This window comes from Manihot esculenta, chromosome 4 (genome assembly GCF_001659605.2).
Source record: "Manihot esculenta cultivar AM560-2 chromosome 4, M.esculenta_v8, whole genome shotgun sequence".
Taxonomy (NCBI): Eukaryota; Viridiplantae; Streptophyta; class Magnoliopsida; order Malpighiales; family Euphorbiaceae; genus Manihot; species Manihot esculenta.
Genome location: NC_035164.2, coordinates 4,055,507 through 4,073,915, shown reverse-complemented (window position 1 = coordinate 4,073,915; position 18,409 = coordinate 4,055,507). Strand labels below are relative to the sequence as shown.

Genomic DNA, 18,409 nt, shown 5'->3' with positions numbered 1-18,409 from the left:
CCTATACGTGTGTTGGAACCAAGCTTAATCAATGAAGATTACTTTCTTTTGGTTTCCTTTCTCGAGTTTACGATTTATGTTTTTAATTAGAGAAAATATCCATAAAAATCTCAAACTTTGCACTTTTTTATAATGGTACTCTTTAATTTTTTTGATAAAAATACTCTATATTAATAATATATTTACAATTATACCCTCCATCTATATTCCCATTAAAAACTAACGGAGAAAGCCGTTTTAGCATAAGAAACACATATATTAACAAAGAAAAATCCTAAATAGAGCAACATTTAAACTTAAAAGTGAGAGATAGCGACAAAAAAAAAATGTTTTACTATCTTATATGGTCCTCAAATGTGATTTCTTAAACTATATATGGATAATTATTAATTCCGACATTAACATTGATTGAAATATTTTCTCCATTTATTTATGCAAAATGGTCATTTGTTGCTGATACAAAACTTTTTCCACCCAATTATAAAGTTATTTACTTCATCGAATTTGATGGCTTAACCATTACTTCTATGATTATTGTTACGTAAATATTTTTGAGAAGTTCATTCATCTTTATTTCTGTAGCCGGATGCTAAAGATTAAATCATGAGATAAAAAAAAAAAATTATTTTCATCTCTATATATGTCTTGAAATTTAAATATTACTCTAATTAAAGTTTTTTTTTATTAATTTAGGGGTTTTCTATGGTAAGGTTTCTTCATTAATTTTTTTTTCACTGAAAAAAATTACGGATACAATTATAAAAAAATGTAAAATTTAGTATTTTTATGGACATTATCCCTTTTAATTATATTAATTGTGCAGTTTTTACTCTAAAATTAACTCATTTGCAGCATTGATATTACTTTTTCAAATTTTTACATTTATAAAAACCTCTAAAGCTTTTCCATATAGAATGTAAAGAAAAAAAAATTATTATAAAACAAGCAATGAAATTAGCTGAGTTGAATTTGAGTATCCAAAAGTCTTCTAATTAATTGGGTATTATCTTATATTAATTCATTATTACTCATAAATAAGCGAGTAACTAATTTTCCACTATTTTTACCCATGAAACAAATGAGTAATTGATCTTCCATTTTTCATGTGTAAACCATTATTACAAATACTTATTTTCAGGATAATTAAACATATTAGGGTGAGCATTCGGTGAATAAATTAAAAATTAAAATTTTAATATTTATACAAATCGAATTGAATCGATTTTGATCAGAAATCGAATTGAATTAGTCTGATTCGGTTTGATTTGATCTGTTTGAATTTTTAATAAATTTTTTATTTTTTATCCTTTATTTTTAATATTTTAAAATTTAATTAAAATATTTTAATTTTAATATAATCTAATCTCTCGTTCAATAATATATTATTATCACTAATCGGTTCAGTTCGATTTTTTTATTTTTTTTTATCAAAATTGAATCAAATTGAAATAACTAAAATTTTTAAAATTAAAAATCGAACTGAACTGAAATATATAAAAAACCGGATTGAATTTTCAAATTAATTCAATTTAGTCAATTTTTTCAGTTTGAAAGGAATACTTGCTTACTATGAATCTAAAACACAAACATATAGTTACCCTTCAATTTTTATAAAAAAAAGACCCACATATTTATAGTTTACCTCTATTGTGAATCAGGTACAAGCAATTCAATTATATCCTTTGAATGAGAAGTTTGACGCCATGCTCAGGTGCCAGAAGTAGACCAAATTGTGGAGAGTGACAATAATTAGGAGAAATGGTAAGGTTAAAATTAGAAAGAATAAGAGCAAACAACACCTTCAATTCCATAATAGCCATATTCTGTCCGGGACACACTCGAGCTCCCAGACCAAAAGGTAGATTTGCAAGTGGAGACTTGCAAGCTCCTGCAACTCCATGAACGAACCTCTCAGGATTAAACACGTCTGCATTAGGTCCCCAAAACTTAGGGTCACGATGTAATGCTAATAGAGATACCCAAATGCATACACCTTTTGGAACTTGCATATCTCCAATCTTCAAATCTTGTACGGCCTGCCTCGACGCCAACACTACTCCTGGACAAAGCCGCAGAATCTCTTGGGTCACCATTTTTAACTACAGTCATAACTCATAAAAATGCAAGTTAGCTAGTTAAAGCATGAAATATATAGAATTATGAGTTAGTTGGTAATTTTCTTTTGATCAAATCAGGTACACACCACTTTCATCTTGCTAAGCATATCGTAGTCTAGGTGCTGTTGGCCCTTACAAACCTCTAGAACCTCAGAACGAGCACGAGCTTGCCATTCAGGATGTGAAGCTAAAAGCATTAAACCCCAAATTGCTGCAAGAGCAGGGGGTTCATAGCCTCCAATGAAGACATCCTTGCAGTTGTCAGCTATGAACTCATCTTTTGTTAATGGCCAAAACTCATCACCATACTGTGCAGCTTCTAGGATCACTTGTAACATGTCCTTAGATGTAGATTCAATTCGCTCCTTAGCTATGTCCATTATCATCTGGATAGTTTCCATGCTGTTCTATTTGCTTTGTTGGGGATAAATCTGATGTATGAATAAAACGACGATGCTTGAACATGCACACATGATATGCAGGGGGAAGAGAAGAAATAAAACAATATATAATGTATCATATCTGATAAGAGAGGCTCTATCTCCTCTCGACAGGGTATAAGTTACCGGAAATATTTGTTTGAACCCAATCCACCGTGAACCAAAACACAAACAAGTGGATCCTTTATGTAAAAAACACATGGAACCACTTTAATATCTCTTGATCCATGGTAGATCCGTTCACTCTAAGAATTTTCTATAAATTACATACCTTGAGAAGGGAATTCCAAGGGTTGTAGCACCACCGGTGGCTTCAATGAGAGCTTGACACTTGGGAAATATTTTAAATCCTTTATGATGATCATTCCCAAATATCATTTTTGAAGCTATGTAAGAGGTAAAGTTTCTCATGTGTTGATCCACCATGATCTCAACAATCCCATTATCGTCACCCTCGCTTTCAATTATCTTCTCCCACGTTTCAACTAGCACGTTCCCAGATTCCACCATCAGCTTCACCATATCCTGCAAAAATTATTATAAATGTTAATTATTTATTATTTATTAAATTCAAAATTTAAAAGCAAGCTGCAAGGATTAATTAAATACCTTGATCTTCTCCGTGCAGAGCTGTGGTGTGATGGTCTTTCTCTGATGAGACCATGCTGCACCATTTGCTGTAATAAGGCCTTTGCCCAGTAAAGCTCCTCTTTCATTTTGTAAGTAAGCTGGTTTCCCAAGCTCCAATGATCTGAATCGACTTATTTCCTTCACCATCTCTACATTACTCACGTATAGCAACTGTATGCCACCAAGTGCAAACCTGAATAGCTTTCCTGTCACATTCCACCAAACACTTATGAAATTATTAATATGAAAATAAAGACTTCATAATTAAGAAATTATAAAGGAAAATTATTTGACAAAGTAGTAGAACCATAGTTGTTGGTCCAGTGCTGGAAATATGGTAAGACTGTTAAACAACCATCTATTTTTGGAGTATCAGAAATTTGAGACTCCATTCTCTTCATTTCTGGAATATTTCCGAATATCACAGAAGGTGGAGGACCTGTGATCCCTTGCTTCCTTAGCTTTATACGACAGCGTTCATGCTTCCACCACACACCATAATATAGAAAAATAAGAAAGACACAAATCAGAAGCAAAGCAGTAGAGAAGAAGAGAGGGAATATGTCTTCCATTACTATTTGCTGGCAGTAACACAAGCTCACACTCTGCAATATATATAATTTGATCCCTCCTCTTTACCCAAAAAGTCAGTTTGTACACTAAATTTTTTGTTGCTACATGCTTACTTAACTTGCATGCATTCTGAATTTTCAAGAGTTTTGAAATTTAATCTAATTTTTTTTTTTTTTTATAAAAAATGAGATCAAATTATATTTTTGGCATTAAATTAATTATGTAGACAAAATCTATGTTGAGATATGGAATCCCATATCTTTTTGTTTGATAGGTTGAAATCTTTACCAATATGAAATTTATGGAACCCCACATGTTTTGTTTGATATGTTGCAATTTCTCCCTAAATAGAAATTTGCATTATTATGATAGTAAATATTTATCTCGACTCGATCTATCATAAATCAAGGTAAAATAAATTTATTCACTAAAAAAATAAATAAAATCTATTTTAATATCTCTTAGATTCATGGTGTATCAAGTTTACTTTAAAAATTTTTTATTATAATATTTTTTAGTGTTAGAGAGTAGAAGGATGAAAAGAAATTTTTTATTTGAACGTTAAAAATCAAAAACTTCTCTTTCCAGAATACTTACATATATGTATTTGAATATATAAATCAATTTATATATTTAATTAATTAAAAATTAAAATATCATATTACATATAGAACCTATCATATATTGGATAAGGATGCATACAAAAAATTCTCATGGGTTAAATAGTATTTTGCCAAATTGCAATAGGTGGTAACATGAAAATATTTAATTAAATTGGGATAATAATATAAGTTACATAGGATTGTCATGTCAAAAATATTCACTCTCTCTAATCTAAATTTTAAATTTTGAATACAATTGTAATAAAATATGTAATTTTAAATAATTTTATCGATTTTTAAAGTTTTAAATTAAATTATAAAATAATTAAAAGTTTTTTATTTTTTTTATATAAATATGCCAAATTAAAAATACACTGAATCAAATACCTGCTAAACGGAAAAAATTGAATCAATCCATCTAAATCAATTTCATTTAGCCGAAATAAATAGGCTTTAAGTTAAATTTTTTTTTGCACAATTCTAATAATTTTAAAATATTTAATTAAATTAGGATACTTTAATAGATTTTTTTAATATGTATTGATTAATTAATTACATTAAACAATACTTAATACCTTTGTTTTAAATACTAAATTTAAAAAAATTTAAAAAGAAATGATTTTTTTTTAAAAAAAAATTATATTTGATAAAATCAATAGAATAAAAATTCAATTCTTTTCAATTATGGTGAGAATTGATTTCAGATCATTGTAGATTGGGAAACCAGCTTACTTACAAAATGAAAGAGGAGCTTTACTGGGCAAAGGCCTTATTACAGCAAATGGTGCAGCATGGTCTCATCAGAGAAAGACCATCACACCACAGCTCTGCACGGAGAAGATCAAGGTATTCAATTAACCCTTGCAGCTTGCTTTTAAATTTTGAATTTAATAAATAATAAATAATTAACATTTATAATAATTTTTGCAGGATATGTGAAGCTGATGGTGGAATCTGGGAATGTACTAGTTGAAACGTGGGAGAAGATAATTGAAAGCGAGGGTGAGGATGATGGGATTGTTGAGATCATGGTGGATCAACACATGAGAAACTTTACCTCTTACATAGCTTCAAAAATAATATTTGGGAATGATCGTCATAAGGGATTTAAAATATTTCCCCAAGTGTCAAGCTCTCATTGAAGCCACCGGTGGTGCTACAACTCTTGGAATTCCCTTCACAAAGTATTTTTCATAATCAATTTATCACTACGCAGTTAAATATACTTATTCATAAAATAAATATTTATATATTAATCTCAACAGTTTTAATTATCATTCAATAACGATAAAAATATCGATAAAAAATATTTAAAAATGTTATTTAAATACAATAATAATTTCACAATTATAATTATATTACAATTTTTATTATAATTTTTTCATATAATAGTATAGTTTAATAAACTTTATTTTTACTCAAAATTTAATTAATATTAAAAATATATAACGACTTTATGTAATGTATTTAAACACTTAAAATATATGAAAAATAATATCCGATTACAATCCGTAGGGCATTAACATTTATATGCTTCCAAAGCTTCTTTTATAGCGAAAGGTTTGATGTATCAAAATAGGTACTGCAACTATCATGTGTGAGACAATCTGCTTTAAGTGTTACTAAGTGTTATTAAGTAAAAGTGCGCAGTATTCTGTTTAAATTAAAAAAATTGATCGATATGAATTAATTCAAATATTTTATTTAATTTTTTATTTTTTTCAATTTGATTTGATTCAATTTAATTTTGATTAGAAAAAATTTATAAAACTGAACCAAACTAATTAATAAGCAATAGTATATTACTTTTTATAATATAAGAAGATTATATTATAATCAAAATAAAAAATATTTTAATTGAATTTTGAAATATTAAAAATAAAGTATACAAAATAAAAAGTTCATTAAAAATTAATCGATTAAATCGAATCGAATTAAATTAAATCAGACTAATTTAATTTAAATTAATTTTTATTTAAAATTAATTTGATTCGATTTTCATAAATACTAAATTTTTTATTTTTAATTTATTCAATTCAATTCAATTTTAAATAAAACTGACCAAATGACTAGAGCTAATAAATGACATCGGACATATTACCCAATGTCTGCCTGATTTGCTAAATTCTCAACTTAGCAACTTCTATTTAACTTTTAGCCTCAATATTCAAACCTAAAATCAGACTAAAATAATTCACGATAAATTATAAAATAATAAATCTATTTATTTTTATATAAAATATAGATAAATTCAACTATAAAATAAAAATCCTAATAAAACAATAAATTAATAAAATAAGAAGCTAAGGGATAGATGCAAAACTAGCCTAAATGCATGTTCCTTACTTAAAATAAACGTCTCTTTCACTCTCATATTTCCACTGCCCGATATGTGAGAATGCTTATTTTATTTTTATCGCTCTTTGGATTGTGAGAAGATGCTTGTTTATTAAAGCGTTTTTTTTTTTTTTAATATTGGAGAGTTTGGCCACTTATTTCTAACTCTATAAATTAGAGTCTAATTTTTGCGAAAGTGATAGATGAACCAGGCTAACATCCTAGTCTAATTATATATTTTTAACGTTTTTAGTTAATTTTGGTTCCTTTAGACCAAATCGATATAAACATGTCAATTTTGTTTGATTAATTCTTTGATATTTAGTTTAGTTTATTATGCATTTAGAAATTGATGACCGCTGGATTTCCCTACCCCCAATCCTGGGCCTACACTACGGCCACGGCCCATAAAAGAAAGGCCCGCACGCCCTCTCAAGTAAAACAGGCCCGGATCATCAGACCCCTGAGGCCGGACTCAACCAGATTCTTCCTCATCGAGATCGGCCCAGCCCGTATAACCTCCCCACGGATTCCCTCTCCTCCTGGGTTCATCGTCCAGCCCAGCTCTCGGCCCAGTCCAGAATCCAGAACGAGACTCGTCATACAGCCTGGCAGATCCGCTCAAGTGTACGCACGGGGAAGAATCAGAGGCCGTTACGCATGGAGCAGGCGTCTGATACCCTCGTACGCCCATATCTGTATGGCAGAGACACGTGGTCTAATCATGGGAGAGCCGTTATACGTCACCAACAAGCAGGAAGAAAAGGATAAAAGGGATACCCCTCTAGAGAGATAGGCCAAGCTTTTCTCTTCAATACAAAAACCCTTGTAAAACCCTATTTTATTTTAATTTAAAATTAAATCAACTAAATGATTTCCTATTTGAGATAGAAGTTTTAATTGAGATGAGTTATTAATGGTGTTTACAAAAGACCATTAACTTCATTTCAATTAGTTAAATTTATTGTTTAAATTTTGTAATTTAAACTAACTATTTTATTTTGTAATTTAGTAAAAATAGCTATTTAATTAATTTTTCTATTTTTAAAAACATACTTCCTCCGTCATATAATTTTTATTTATTTTGCTTTGTTAACAATTATAAGAAATACAATTTTTTTTATTAATTTTACAATTATATTTATCTTAAATATATTAAGTTTTATTAAATATTAAAAGATATTTTAAGAAATTTTTGAGAAATAAGATAAAATTAAATAAAATTATAATAATTAATTTATATATTATTTTATAGTCTAAAAAACGTAAATAATAATTTTAGAATAATAAAAAAAATGGATAAAAATTATGGGACGGAAAGAGTAATAATTACTCCCGATGTTGTCGAACTATTAACTATTTAGCCCTTATCTAATCAAATTATTAACATTTTAGTCCCTTTAATTTAGTTAGTTATTCTAAATATGTGGATTAACTAAAATATTATTGTCTCTAATTAGTCTATATATTTTTAGAACTTAATTATTTAATCTTCTTAATTTCTAAATTGCAATTATTCAATATCTACCATTTCAAAATGCAACTACGTAGTCTCTGTTACTTTAAAATTATAATTCTACAATATACAGGAGATAGGAGGGACTGCATAGTCAATTAATATTTTAAAAGACAAAAATTAAATCATATATTCTTAAAAATACAATCACTAAGTAGTTAATTTAATTAAATTACCGTGAGTAAAGGTTTTTTTTTTTCCTTTGTTTCGGTGGAGATTTGGATGAAATTTACTTTACCAAATTATTTAAAAAAGTAGTAGTTGAAGTAAATTACCGACCATTTAAAATATCAAAAATGAAATTATCCACCGTTTATCGATAAAATGTCCAACAATCTTTTTATTTTGTGGTAATTTCATCAATTCTTAAGTCTTGTTTTTGTAAAATAGATTTCATTTTCTCATATATGGCAACTAGCCATCTAGCTGAATCATAATAAGAGATTGCCTCTATGTGGAAGGCTCACCCACTAGCGTCTGTTTCTTGTGCCACTAACATTGCAAGAGGAACATAATCTATATCAAACAACCTGCTAGAGACTTTCTTCTGTCTTTTAGAGACTTTGATACTCTTCTTGTTGTGATGTTTCTGTCTGAACAGAAAAAGACAATTGAACTAGGCCTTGATTTGAAGAATCATCATGTATAGGTGCATACTCCATCTCAAACTCCACCTTGTTAATTGGATCTACTAAACTCTTGTCTGACTCTATAACTGAACCCTTTGAACATGAATATGATGAAGCAAACAACTCCTTAAGTAGTACATATTCATTAAATATGGCATCTTTGTTTATCATTGTCTTTGGTGGATTATGATATGGAAGTCATACTTTATATCCCTTGACACTAGATGGATAACCAATAAAAATGCCTTTTGTGGATCTAGGTTCTAATATTCTACTACTGGTATAAACATAAGCAGGACAACCAAATACCCTCAAATTAGAATAATTAGGAGGGTTACCAGACCATACATCTTCAAAAGTCTTTAACTCAATAGTTATGGATGAAGAACAATTCACCAAATAGCAGGCCGTAGAAGCTGCTTCTGCCCAAAAATCCTAATACAAGCCAGAATTAGACAATATAGAATGAACCTTTTCTAACAAAGTTCTTTTCATACACTCTATAACACCATTCTGCTATGGAGTCTCTCTGACTGTGAGATGTCTGACAATGTCTTCATCTTTATAGAACTTGTTAAATTCACTCTCATAAAACTCTAGCCTATTATCTATGCAGAGCCTCTTAATCTTCTTGCATGTTTTCTTTTCAACCAAAGCCTTCCACTGCTTAAAAGTAGCAAACACATCATTCTTGTGTTTTAGAAAATAAACTCATACCTTCTTGGAGTAGTTATCAATGAAGATAAGCATATAATGAGTATCACCTTTAGAAGGCCCCAAATATTTGAATGAATATAATCCAAAGTACCTTTAGTTTTGTGAATTATAATACAAAAACTGATTCGCTTTTGTTTACTAAGACATTGTTCAAAAAACTTCAATTTAGACAAAGTAACTCACATATAATGTATATAAGATAGCTTTAATTTTAATTCAATTGAATCAAATTAAAGCTACAATAAAATAATTTGATTTCAACTCAATTAACTCACTTTATAGTTGATGTATTATGAATTAATCTTAATTCAAATTGAGTTAAATATGATGAAAATAATATGAATTGAACTTATTCAATTTGACTTGCATATGGTGGATATAATAGGATTTAATTTTAATTTTAATTTAATTTGATTGACTAACTTTATTTTAAAAATTATAATGTAATATTATATTATATTATAAAATAATACATATACTTTTATGTAAGTATATGTACAAAAGTGGAAATTCCTATAAAACACAAAATAGCCTCTAATCTAATCTTATTATATACATCTCTCAACATGGTCACAACCAACTAGCACCAGATCCTGTCATGTAGAAAAAATACATATTATACAAATAAATATATAAATTTATTTTATAGTATATTGTATTATATATTTAAATATATTATCTCATGTAAAGAATTATTTTTTCTAATATGAAGAAAAAATAAATATTTTTTAATTATTTATTATGTCTTAAAAATAATATAATTTATTGTCAGTTTGAAAAACAAAATGGGCAGTTGGAAGGAATTTAATAAAAGAAAGCGAAAGTATATTGGAGAGAAATTTTGCCATAAAATCATAAGAGTGAATATATTATATTCATTTTGATGGATCCTTTTGATCCAAAATAAATATGAATCTATCATGATCCTAAAAATATTATATTACTCTTTGATTATAATATCAAAATAAGTAACATAAAACTAATTAATAATGGTAGACGAAGAAAAAATATTTATAAAATGACTTATATTAATTCATTATTACTCGTAAAACAAATGAGTAATTAGTCATCCACTTTTCATATGTAAATCATAATTACAAATACTTATTATTCAAAATAATTAAACATAAAGAAAAAACTTATTTACACTCGATTTATTATGAATTTAAAATATAAACACTATGAGTTTTATCTAAATTTTATATGAAGCAACTCAAATCTCTATATTCTGAGTTCATGAGTTCAGACAATTCAATTATATCCTTTGAATGAGAAGTTGGACGCCATGCTCGGGTGCCAAAAGTAGACCAAATTGTGGAGAGTGATGATAATTAGGAGAAATAGTAAGGTTGAAATTGGAGAGAATGCGAGCAAACAGCACTTTTAATTCCATAATTGCCATGTTTTGTCCAGGACACACTCGAGCTCCCAACCCGAAAGGTATATATGCAAGTGGAGACTTACAAGCTCCTGCAACTCCATCAACAAATCTCTCAGGATTAAACACGTCTGCATCAGGGCCCCAAAGCTCAGGGTCACGATGTAATGCTAATAGAAATATCCAAATGCCTACTCCTTTTGGAACTTGCACATTTCCAATCTTCACATCTTGTAAGGCCTCTCTCGACGCTAGGGCAACTCCAGGATAAAGCCGCAAAACCTCTTGAATTACCATTTTTAACTGCAGTTATAAAATCATAAACATTCAAATGAGCAAGTTAAAAACTTAAAAAAATATAGAATTATTGATTAATTGGTAATTTTTCTTTTGATCAAATCAAGTACACACCACTTTCATCTTGCTAAGCATGTCGTAGTCTAGGTGCTGTTGGCCCTCACAGACCTCTAGAACCTCAGAACGAGCACGAGCTTGCCATTCAGGATGTGAAGCTAAAAGCATTAAACCCCAAATTGCTGCAAGAGCAGGGGGTTCATAGCCACCAAAGAAGACATCTTTGCAGTTGTCAGCTATGAACTCATCTTTCGTCAATGGCGAAAACTCATCACCATACTGGGCAGCTTCTAGGATCACCTGTAACATGTCCTCAGATGTAGATCCAGTTCGCTCATTAGCAATGTCCATTATCATTCCATGAATCTTTTTGGACAGTTCCCATGCTGTTCTATTTGCTTTGTTGGGGAGAAATCTGATTTATGAGAAAAACAATGAGCTCATAACATGCACACATGCTGAAATGGTAAAGTGGAATGCTTTATGAAATTTGTTTATGAAATTAAGTAGTACATGCCTTGAGAAGGGAATTCCAAGGGTCGTAGCACCACCCATGGCGTTAATGAGAGCTTGACACTTGGGAAATATTTTAAATCCTTTATGATGATCATTCCCAAATATCATTTTTGAAGCTATGTAAGAGGTAAAGTTTCTCATGTGTTGATCCACCATGATCTCAACAATCCCATCATCCTCACCCTCGCTTTCGATTATCCTCTCCCACGTTTCAACTAGTATATTACCAGATTCCACCATCAACTCCACCATATCCTGCAAAAATTATTATTATTATTATTATTATTATTATTATTATTATTATTATTATTATTATTATAGAAGTTGATCATTTATTTATCAAAAAAAATTACTATTAGATCCATATTGTATAAAAAAACACATTAGTCTTTTAATTTTAAAAAATATATTAAAATATTTTAGCATCTTGCAAAGTATATTAATTAATCTGACCATTAATTTTAACCATTAAATATTTAAAAAAAAATTAAAATATTCCCAAAGGTATCACTTAGTAGATTTTAAACTAACACTATAAGATTTTTACTGTCCATAAAAAATTCATTACTAAAAATCTTGTTGCCATAGTAACGGATTAGTAATCCATTATTAATTTAATAATGTATTTGTAATGAAATTTAGTAATGGAACTAGTAATAGATTTTAATTCTGCTACTAATTTGATAAAAATTAAAAAAAATTATGAAAATTCAATTTGTTTATGATTTATTGTTAATCTGTTACTATTTAGATAAAATAAAAAATTAAAAAAATATATCAAAACTATATTTCATTATTAATTTTTAAAAAATATTAAAAGATTATATTAAACTATTTATTTTTTTCATTATATTTCATATTAAATATTAATTTAATTATGGTAAACTATTAATTTAATCATTATATTTTATATTAGATATTAACTTTATTATTTTAAATTTTATTAATTTTATAAAAAAAATTATTATAAAATTACATACGAAGAAAATTTAAGAAAATGAAAAAAAATAAGAAAATGAAAGACAATAAGATATAAAAGAGAAAATAAGGAAAATAATGATAAAAATAAGAGAAAATAAGAAAAATGGAAAAATTAAAGAAAATGAGAAAAAATGAAGAAAAAGAGGGAAAAGGAAAAAAAAGGAAGAAAATGAGATGGAGATGAAGAGAAAATGAAGAAAAAAGAGAAAATGAAAAAAATAGAACAAAATAGAAAAGAATGAAAGAAAAAAGTTAGAGAATATGAAAGAAAAAAAAGAGGCAAATGAAAGAATAACGAGAAAAAAGGAAGGGAGAATGATAGAAAGCGGAAGAAAAAATGAAAGAATACGTGAGAAAATAAATTCATTACTGATATTTGTTATTATTTTGATAAATTTTTATAGTGTGGGATATTATTTAATGAGTTTTTTTAACTACACAAGGATTGAATAGTTAAATTCTGACAGTTAAAATTAATAAAAAAATTTATTAATATATTTTTTAAATTTTTATAAATATTTTAATATATTTTTTAAAATTAAAAATTATGAATTTTTCAATATTACTGAGACTAAATAGTAAATTAATTTATTAACTTAATCTCTTAAAAGCTAGCTAAGTTGAATTAAATACCTTGATCTTCTCCGTGCAGAGCTGTGGAGTTATGGTCTTTCTCTGATGAGACCATGCTGCACCATTTGCTGTAATAAGGCCTTTGCCCAGTAAAGCTCCTCTTTCATTTTGTAAGTAAGCTGGTTTCCCAAGCTCCAATGATCTGAACCGACTTATTTCCTTCACCATCTCCAGATTACTCACGTACAACAACTGTATACCTCCAAGTGCAAACCTGAATAACTTTCCTGCCACATTCCACCAAACACTCATAAAATTATTAAACTGAAAATACAAAGACTTAAGAATCAAGAAATTATAAAGGAGAATTATTCATAAAGTAGTAGAACCATAGTTATTGGTCCAGTGCTGGAAATATGGCAAGACTGTTAAACGGCCATCTATTTTTGGAGTATCAGAGATTTCAGACACCATTCTCTTCATTTCTGGAATATTTCCCAAAATCATGGAAGGTGGAGGACCTGTGATCCCTTGTTTCCTTAGCTTTATTCTACAACTTTCATGCTTCCACCATAACACATGACATAGATATGTAAGGAAGCCACAAAACAAAAGGAAAATAGCAGAGAAATGAGGGAATATTTCCTCCATTATTTCCGAGCAGCAACACAAAATATCATACCAGACGGAGATCTCTCTGCAATTTCAATTAATTATATAGACACACACCAAAGTTGACTATTGACATTAAGCTCCATTATGAAACCAACCATGTTAGTCAAACTAAAAAAAATTCCTAATTTGAAGGAGGTTTTTGTCTCTATATAGAACTAATCATTTTTTTTTTTCAAATTACGATCGGCCACAGACCAATCTGGTCCGGATTTGAGCTGAAACCTCCGGTTCGTAGGTGTTTGATTCAAAACAGTTCTGATTCTGAATTGTTCATGTTCAAAAATTATTACAATTCAAAGAGGTTGCAATTACAATTAAGCTCCCATTCAAATTTTTTAAAAGTTTAAATTTAGAAAAATTTACTATTTAACTTTTATGTTATGAAAAAACTTATTAATTGATTATTCTATTTTAAAAGATATATTAAAATTTTATTTATAAAATTAAAAACCTACTAATTAGTCCCGTTAATTTTTAGTCCGTTTAATGAGCTGACATTAAAAAAAAAAGGATTTTGGTATGTGTGAGTGAGTTTAACTTGAATAATTTACGCCTTTCTCTTTTATTTATTTTTACTTATCCTCTAATAACCCATAACCGCCATCTTAGTATAGTGACACATGTCGCTGTCGTACAAAACCATATGTATGTATATACTTGCCTTCTCACCATCATCATATCAGATAAACTGGATCTCTCTTTGATGAGTACGAATCCTATCAGCTCGGCTTGCTCGATTGTGGATTGAGTTGCACGCTAATGGACCAATTTGTATAGTGAACTCTCATGAATTTTAAATTTGATTTTCTTGCAAGAGTTCGACTACGGTCTAGGTATCAATGGCTAGTGATTATCACCATTAATATTAAAAAATTTAAAATATTCTTAATACATGGAACTAATTAATAATTTTTTTAAAAATTTAAAAGACCATCTAATGAGTTTTTTAAAATTATAAAAACTAAATAATAAAATAATTAATATTATATTAAGAGAGAGGCTAATTAATTAAAAGAGAGGTTAATTAATAGGCTTGTTAAAATGTAAAAGCCGCCTTAATAAATTTTTTAAAATTAAGAATCCATTAATAAATTTTTTTCATATTAAATTAAATAATAAATTTTTTCTAAATTTATAATATTAATATTCTATACATTAGAGTACCAAAGTTTATAAAACTTATATTTAATAGTACATTATTTATTTGCATATAATAAAAAATTAAAAGCAACCAAATCAATTAATATAATCTTTAAAAAATAATATTTTTAAATTGAACCGGTTCAGGTTTATCATTTTCCATGTACGTGCACTTTTTTTAAGCAGGCGGTTAGGACATCCCAGTGTCCTACGTAATACTTTAACCACTAACAAGGGCTGACCGAGTTTATTGAGTTGGGGAAACGTTGCCCCCCAGATTTTTAAATTTTAAATTTTATTTATTAATTTTTTATTTTTTTTTAAAAAAAGTTACATTTCATTTTTTTTAATTACTATTTTCCCTTTAATATTTTTATCTTGTTTTTGCCTTTACAATTTTTTCTGAATTTTATTCATATATTTTATATTATTTAATTTTAATCTCAATGTTTTATATTTTATTTACTCCTTAAATAATTTTATCAAAATTTCATTAAAAAAATATATAAACCAACTATTTTTATCCACTTTTATTTTAGAGCTGACCATAAATGCAGTTTATATGCGATTATTTAATTATTATTTAAATCTTTTAAAACTTACTAAACACTTTAATGTAACTGTTTGGATACTTATCAATTATCAATTGTCACTACAAAAAAACAGGGTATCAGTTACGGATTTTTCCGTCGCTGAAACTTTCAGCGACGGATTTGCGACGGACTCAAGTCCGTCGCTTAAAGTCATGTCGCTAATTTTTTCCGACAGATTACAAGTCCGTCGGAAATATTAGCGACGGATTTCCGACGGATCTAGACTCCGTCGGAAATATTTTCGACGGCTTTTCCGAAGAAAAATTCAGTCGGAAAAATTTAGCGACGAAAAAAGTTTGTCGCTAAATCCGTCAGAAATTCCAATTTATCCGATGAATATTCCGTCGCTAATCCGTCGGAAATAATTAGCGACGGAAATTTTCCGTCAGAAATCCGTCAGAAATATTAACGTATTTTAAAAAATTTTCTCACAAATCCGTCGCAAATCCGTCGCAAATCTATTAAAATTCGATCACAAAAAATAATTCCCTGTTTTTATTTACATATTCCCTGTATAATCAAATAATTTATAATTAAGAATCATATTGAATATAAATTAAATATCATTCATAATAATTATAAGTAATGTTCATAATACTCAATAATATTCAAAATATTTAAAATAAATCCATAATATTTAACAATGTTCATAAAATTTAAAATAAATTCATAATACTTAACAATCATCATAAAATTTAAAATAAATCAATTATACTTAACAATGTTCATAAAACTAAAAACTAATCTATGAATTTGTTGAACCATCTGATAGAGAAGTACAATCTGCAGTTGGATTATGCGGTGAAGATCTTTTTTTGTTCTTCAATGATTTCATCTGATCTTTTATTTGCTTTTCTATCTGCACTCGCATTTGCTCTTGCATTTGCTCTTGCATTTGCTCTTGCATTTGCTCCAGGATGAGCTGATGTGCATGAGAAAGAGGTAGTTGGAGTTCCAGATTTTGCAATATCAGAAGATCCAAAACCATAAACCCTCCCTTTACTACTTCCAGAAATTTCCATCCATCCAATCTGGTCCTAAATTGTATAGATAAGCAACATCTGTCTTCTTGTGCTTACGCAACAATTCACTCCTAACTCTATTAAGAATGTCTCGCAGTCTTTCTTTTCCTACCTTTTCCCAAGCAGTTCGAATCATATCTTCTTCACTCTCATCCCATACATATCGACTCTACAAACAACAATTAGTGTTATGTAAATTTAAAAAACTTAAAATGCATATTAGAAATTTTAGAATATAAGTTGTATTTACCCGAAAAAGTCCGAAGAGCTCGTCTTTTGTCTTTAAAGGTATTTCTGACCAAGTTTTCCATGGAGCAGTGTAGCGCATCTTAATGTCATTACTGATTGATCTAGTAACTGTGGAATCTAAAAAGCTACAATATTTTTATACATAATTAGTAGTTGTAAGTAATAATACATATTAAATTAATAGCAAAAAGTTGTATATGACTTACACATTTCCTTTCAATCTGATCAATTGCCGATCAGACGGGTTTGATGGGATAGGATGTCCCAAGTTCGGACCTCTAGTTTGAACTGATGATGATGATGATGCGTTTGCTTGTCCCCCTAATGCTGCTGGAGTGTGCTCCAGTGTTTCCTCTTGCATCTGTATTGGCTCATCTGTTTCATTCGTAGAGAGCTGCTGGCTATGTCCTCTACCTCTAGATGATACTGCTCTTCGAGGCATCTGAAAAAATAATTGTCCATTAGTTTCAATTAACAATAAAGACAACCAATATATAAGTATTTATGAATAACCTAAAATTATATAAAATAAAATTTTTAATTCATTTTAAAATTCAGTTAGCAATGGATTCCTAGTAACTATTTGATAGCAGATATCTTGTAACTACTTAAACTTTTATTTAACTGGAAGTTTTATATCCACAAGTCATAGAGTTTAATATTATATGGATAACTAAGAAATTCATTTATTCAATTAGGGGTGCAATCAGTCGGTTTAGTTCAAAATCGAATCGTATTAAAAAAATTGAAAATCGAACTATAAATTTTTTAAAGATCGAACCAAATCAAATTTTTAAATAAATCGAATCAAATTAAATCGATAAAAATTAATTTGGTTCGTTCAAAAACTGATTGGTTGTACATTCCATAACCTGTGTCCAAATGAGAAGAAAACTTTCTAAATACGTTGAGAAAAATTGAGATTCTTAGATCATTTCATCCGAAAGATATTTCAACAAAATTTTAATAGGATGCTCAAACAAACCACTTATCTCAAAATGAAATCACAAAGTATTTGAGAGACAAAATTGAAATCTCTAAATGAAGCAACATTTACATTAATCATTATATCAAATAATACAATGACAGCTGGACATAAATAAAAGAACTGTGTGTGATGGACATAAATAAATGGCTGAATATTTTGTATTAGTTGCTATTAATTTATTAAACATTTAAATTAGAATTATAACATATTTAACACTTAAATTTATAAAAATTATAATAATTAAACGTAAATTAGTTATACTAAACTATTAATAATTTATTCAAAAAACTAAAAATAAATTATATTCTAAATTTCATTAAATATACTGTGAATTTTAATAAGTTAATAAAGTTAATTAGATAAATATAACAATAAAATT

The 18,409-nt window shown here is 28.2% G+C and overlaps 4 protein-coding genes across 5 annotated transcripts; all 4 read right to left on the bottom strand.

Annotated features, from left to right (window-relative positions):
- Positions 1 to 1,626: 1,626 nt before the first annotated feature.
- Positions 1,627 to 3,857, bottom strand: LOC110613648 (cytochrome P450 714C2-like). The gene is made up of 5 exons (XM_043956246.1): positions 3,495 to 3,857; positions 3,167 to 3,393; positions 2,829 to 3,082; positions 2,204 to 2,548; positions 1,627 to 2,099 (listed from the first exon to the last, which is right to left on the bottom strand). The coding sequence occupies exons 1-4, from the start codon at positions 3,757 to 3,759 to the stop codon at positions 2,500 to 2,502; spliced, it is 795 nt and encodes a 264-aa protein (XP_043812181.1). The 5' UTR covers positions 3,760 to 3,857; the 3' UTR covers positions 1,627 to 2,099; positions 2,204 to 2,499.
- LOC110612826 (cytochrome P450 714C2-like) lies at positions 1,674 to 2,497 on the bottom strand. The gene is made up of 2 exons (XM_021753643.2): positions 2,204 to 2,497; positions 1,674 to 2,099 (listed from the first exon to the last, which is right to left on the bottom strand). Exons 1-2 carry the CDS (start codon positions 2,495 to 2,497, stop codon positions 1,674 to 1,676), a joined length of 720 nt encoding a protein of 239 aa, XP_021609335.2.
- Positions 3,858 to 10,647: 6,790 nt separating the features above from the next.
- On the bottom strand, positions 10,648 to 14,090 carry LOC110614028 (cytochrome P450 714C2). Its single transcript, XM_021755476.2, has 5 exons — positions 13,753 to 14,090; positions 13,424 to 13,650; positions 11,811 to 12,064; positions 11,351 to 11,708; positions 10,648 to 11,242 (listed from the first exon to the last, which is right to left on the bottom strand). Exons 1-5 carry the CDS (start codon positions 14,012 to 14,014, stop codon positions 10,817 to 10,819), a joined length of 1,527 nt encoding a protein of 508 aa, XP_021611168.1. The 5' UTR covers positions 14,015 to 14,090; the 3' UTR covers positions 10,648 to 10,816.
- Positions 14,091 to 16,440: 2,350 nt separating this feature from the next.
- Positions 16,441 to 18,281, bottom strand: LOC110608205. Of its 2 annotated transcripts, XM_043956207.1 has the most exons (4): positions 18,170 to 18,281; positions 17,249 to 17,570; positions 17,044 to 17,167; positions 16,441 to 16,962 (listed from the first exon to the last, which is right to left on the bottom strand). In XM_043956207.1, the coding sequence occupies exons 2-4, from the start codon at positions 17,482 to 17,484 to the stop codon at positions 16,774 to 16,776; spliced, it is 549 nt and encodes a 182-aa protein (XP_043812142.1). In that variant the 5' UTR covers positions 17,485 to 17,570; positions 18,170 to 18,281; the 3' UTR covers positions 16,441 to 16,773. The 2 variants fall into 2 exon arrangements, with proteins under 2 accessions (XP_043812142.1, XP_043812141.1); XM_043956206.1 differs by lacking the exon at positions 18,170 to 18,281 and having other exon boundaries at positions 17,249 to 17,633.
- Positions 18,282 to 18,409: the final 128 nt, after the last annotated feature.